A 4,654-nucleotide genomic window follows, 5' to 3' on the forward strand; every position below is an offset into this window, starting at 1 on the left:
ACAATTAATATCAGCCAATGAGGCCTTGCTTCATTGGTATCCATGTTTCATGGATTCGAGAGTGACCCAAGTTCGAGTCTAACAACTAACAACTAACCTTGCCTTTCAAAAAAAAAAAAAAAATCATGTAAATATCAATCTCAATTAATATATATAAACATGGAAAAGTTCGGGTCACTACATATTAGGGTTTAGATATTAGGGTTTATAGGGTTTAGATATTAGGGTTTAGAAATTTAGGGTTTAGGGTTTAGATTTAGGGTTTAGATTTAGGATTTAGATTGAGTTTTTAACACGAACGGTTTAGAGTTTAGGGTTTATGATTTAGGATTTAGGGTTTGGTGTTTTGGGTTTATGGAATAAACCCAAAACACCAAACCGTAAACCCTAAACCCTAAACCATAAACTCTAAATTGGGCTAAATTTTACTTCACAAAACATGAAAAAAAAAACGTTAATATTCTTCACGAACAATATTATCTTGAATGTTATTTTTGTCGATCGTTTTCCCACCTAAATAATAACATTCATCACGAAGTGTCTCTTCTAAATGTTCATATTTTCGTGTGATCTTGATGCCGGAAAAAAAAAATTTTAAAAAAAAAAACGAAAAAAAAATTTTTTTGCTTCCCCCCGCTTCCCCCCGATTGGTTACTTCCCCATTGATCCTGCCCATATATATATATATATATATATATATATATATATATATATATATATATATATATATATATATATATATATATTGCCACATTGAATGTAGATTTGTGGCATTTGTTTATTTCCGTCAACTTTGATAAATATCCAAAACTGCTTTTCGTACGTAAAGCCATGTCCCCAGACACCAATACATTATATATATACATCAACCTTACACCATCATCAATCAAACACTCATCAAACTACATCACAATGGCATCTCTTGTGTCACCAACAACAACCACCATCGGAAAAACCTTCTCTTCCTCTTCTACTTACTCCTCTTCATTTTCCTTCAAATCATCTCAAATTCCCATTTCAAGAAACCTCAAAAATCGCCATGCAATTTCATGCAAAACCCTAGACAACAACAACAACGATGATCATCAAGATAACTCTAACAAAGTTGACCGGCGAAATATGTTGTTAGGTCTTGGCGGCCTTTATGGTGCGGCCGCCACAATGGGCTCAAAATCATTAGCATTTGCTAATCCAATCATGGCACCTGATGTTACTAAATGTGGTGCACCTGATCTACCAGAAGGTGCTCAACCCACAAATTGTTGTCCTCCAACTGCCTCCAAGATTATTGATTTCAAACTTCCACAATCTGGGCCCACTCGTGTCCGTCCCGCTGCTCATTTGGCCGATAAAGACTATATCGCCAAATTTAATAAGGCGATGGAGCTCATGAGAGCTCTCCCAGATGATGATCCTCGTAGTTTTAAACAACAAGCCGCTATTCATTGCGCCTATTGTGATGGAGCGTATGATCAAGTCGGTTTCCCCGATTTGGAACTTCAAGTTCATAATTCATGGTTGTTTTTTCCTTTCCATAGGTACTATTTATATTTTTTTGAAAAAATTTGTGGCAAATTAATCGATGACACAAATTTCGCAATCCCATTTTGGAATTGGGATTCGCCTGATGGGATGACAATCCCTAATATTTACACGGATAAGAGCTCACCATTATATGATTCTTTACGTGATGCTAAGCATCAACCATCTACAATAATTGATCTTGATTTCAATGGGGTTAATGAGAATCTTAGTAAATCGAAACAAGTGTCTACAAATCTCACTATTATGTATAGACAAATGGTGTCGACTGCAAAAACTGCTAGTCTTTTTATGGGTAGCCCCTATCGTGCTGGCGATGAGGCTAACCCTGGTGGTGGTTCCCTTGAGAACATACCACATGGTTCGATCCATATCTGGACCGGAGATAGTACCCAACCTAATGGGGAAGATATGGGCAACTTTTATTCTGCAGGTAGAGATCCAATTTTCTATGCACATCATGCAAATATTGATAGATTGTGGTCAATTTGGAAGACCTTAGGAGGAAGAAGGAATGATTTTACCGATAGGGATTGGCTTGATGCGTCGTTTATATTTTATAATGAAAATGCGGAGCTGGTTCGAGTTAAAGTTAGGGATTGTGTAGATTATAAGAATCTTGGTTATGATTATCAAGAAGTAGCAACACCATGGATTGAAAGCAAACCAACTCCACGTGTCAAGAGGGTTTTGAGCAAGATCAAGAAACTAGGTTCGGCTCGAGCGGATGAAGTACATCATCCGTTTGCAAAAGATGTGTTTCCAACTAATCTTGATAAGCCGATTAAAGTCCTAGTGAAAAGACCAAAGAAATCAAGAAGCAAGAAACAGAAAGATGAAGAAGAAGAGATTTTGGTGATTGAAGGGATTGAAGTAAAGAGGGATGCGTTTGTGAAATTTGATGTGTTTGTGAATGATGAAGATGAAGAGACGAATGCGACCGCTGATAAAACGGAGTTCGCCGGAAGTTTTGTGAATGTGCCACATAAGCATAAACATGGAAAGAATGTGAAAACTAAATTGAGGTTAGGGATAAATGAGTTAATGGATGATTTGGATGCTGAAGATGATGAAAATGTGTTTGTGACATTGGTGCCTAGAAATGGAGGTGCTGACGTGTCTATTAAAGGGATTAAGATCGAGATTGAAGGTTAATTAAATAATTAAACAAGTATCGATATTTAATTAGTTATCATTTCCGTTTTTAAATAAAGTTATGATCGGTCGAATTTTTAGGTGACAAATGGTGTCCCGTGTTTAACTTATTATCTCATGTATAAAATGTATTGCTATCTATACGTCTCTTTATGTTTGTTATTGTATCTTATTATTATCGATCATATTCTCATACATGCATATGCAGTATATACCTTACATAAGTCAGCCTTCACATTAATTAAATCATCTCCATGTCTGTTTGTCAGTTTGTGTGTTTGACAGGGTTTGTTCAGTTAGTTTTATGAACCATGTTTAATAAGTAAAATATAAGACAATTTATATATGAAGGTTTTAAGTTCGATATAGTTAAATTATGAGAATATAACACAATTTGGGAAAAAAAGAATAGCATACGTTTTTCATGTAATGACACATACAAAAATCTTGAAATTTTCGATTGATTAAATGGTTAAAAGACAATTTTGATAACTTAATACTCCGTAAATGTTACACATTATTTTATTCTCATATATATATTTAATTCAAATTTAAACTTATATTTAAAAAGGCATTTTAAAAAGACAATAAGAATAAGACTTGTTAATTCATTGATGGGCTGTATTTTGAGTGCTATCTAATAGGCATTGCTTGATTTTCAAACTATATTCGGTATAACTTATGCTAGACTACATTATTTGGACATGGGCCTATGCAACTACACATGTTGGCATGTTGCATAGCCCAATAGCTCGGTTGAAAGTTCTTTACCTGATGTATAATGGAGTCGACGCTCAACAATATATAAACTTGAATAATCGAGAATAGAAATTTAGCCTACAACAAACTTCGAAAAGCGGAAACATATAAACTAAGCTAAACATAACGAACGACAAAGTGAAAATACAAATAGTAGTAAAGTGAGCTAAAACAAATAAGGTTAAACTATATACCCCTAAATTCAATGAAAAGGAATAGTAGTGCAATCTTTTAATAAACTTCAGAGACCAAATGTGTATTTTTGACTAACGATTGTTAATGAATTTGACAAAAATTACTTTAATTTTAAATTTTTTGAATACGTAATATTTTTCTTGAACAAAAATAAAATTGAACTCCTTTTTGAACTTAGGCAAATTGAGAGTTACCTTGAATGTCAAATTAGATATCATATGTTACCTTTTCGGGTCATTTGTTCTTTTCAAAATGTTTATAATTGTAATATTTTTTTTCTTTTCAAATCTGATTTTAACTTTAAATAGACTATTCAAATGTTGTTGACAATCTAATCTTGTGAATCATAATGAGTTTCTTAAAATAGTAGAGTAACATTTTTAATTCTCAATACGACACTAAGAATATAAGTATAATTCAAAAATTTCAAAAACATGAACATGTAGCTAATATCTATGAGTAAGCTGTAATTTTATACTCCGTAATTGATTAATAAGTATTTTCATGATCAATTGGCATTTGTTAAATTAATTTTATATAATTAACTACATGCCCAAGCCAACAGATTTGATCCATTGGCCACGTGCAGTCAACTAACAAGCTTTATGTAACTTATTTTCAATAACTTACATAACTTTTAGTATTTGGTTTAGAGAATATAATAATAATAATAATATAATTTATAATAACATACGGAGTATGTAACTATATATCTGTATTTATATATCTATAATAACTTAGGGTGCAATGTGTTTAATATATAAACTTACTAGTTTTATCAGCTCGTACGTTGCACGACATTGTAAAAATTAGTAGTCAATAACGTTAATATTGATACTTATCAAATGTATAATACAATTACAATAATTTTTTTATTACAGATAACATTTGTATTGAAAATATTAGTATTGAATACTAACACATAGATTATGAGCTCGTCCGTTGAAATAATTTTAACTTCAATTGATATATAATTGATAAAACACCAAACATTAGCCCCTAA

At 32.3% G+C, this 4,654-nt stretch overlaps 1 protein-coding gene across 1 annotated transcript; it reads left to right on the forward strand.

Annotated features, from left to right (window-relative positions):
• The first annotated feature begins 892 nt into the window (after window positions 1-892).
• LOC139861772 (polyphenol oxidase, chloroplastic-like) lies at window positions 893-2,859 on the forward strand. Its single transcript, XM_071850277.1, has one exon. It carries the CDS (start codon window positions 913-915, stop codon window positions 2,695-2,697), a length of 1,785 nt encoding a protein of 594 aa, XP_071706378.1. The 5' UTR covers window positions 893-912; the 3' UTR covers window positions 2,698-2,859.
• Window positions 2,860-4,654: the final 1,795 nt, after the last annotated feature.

Source organism: Rutidosis leptorrhynchoides, chromosome 8, assembly GCF_046630445.1.
Source record: "Rutidosis leptorrhynchoides isolate AG116_Rl617_1_P2 chromosome 8, CSIRO_AGI_Rlap_v1, whole genome shotgun sequence".
In the NCBI taxonomy this organism is placed as follows: domain Eukaryota; kingdom Viridiplantae; phylum Streptophyta; class Magnoliopsida; order Asterales; family Asteraceae; genus Rutidosis; species Rutidosis leptorrhynchoides.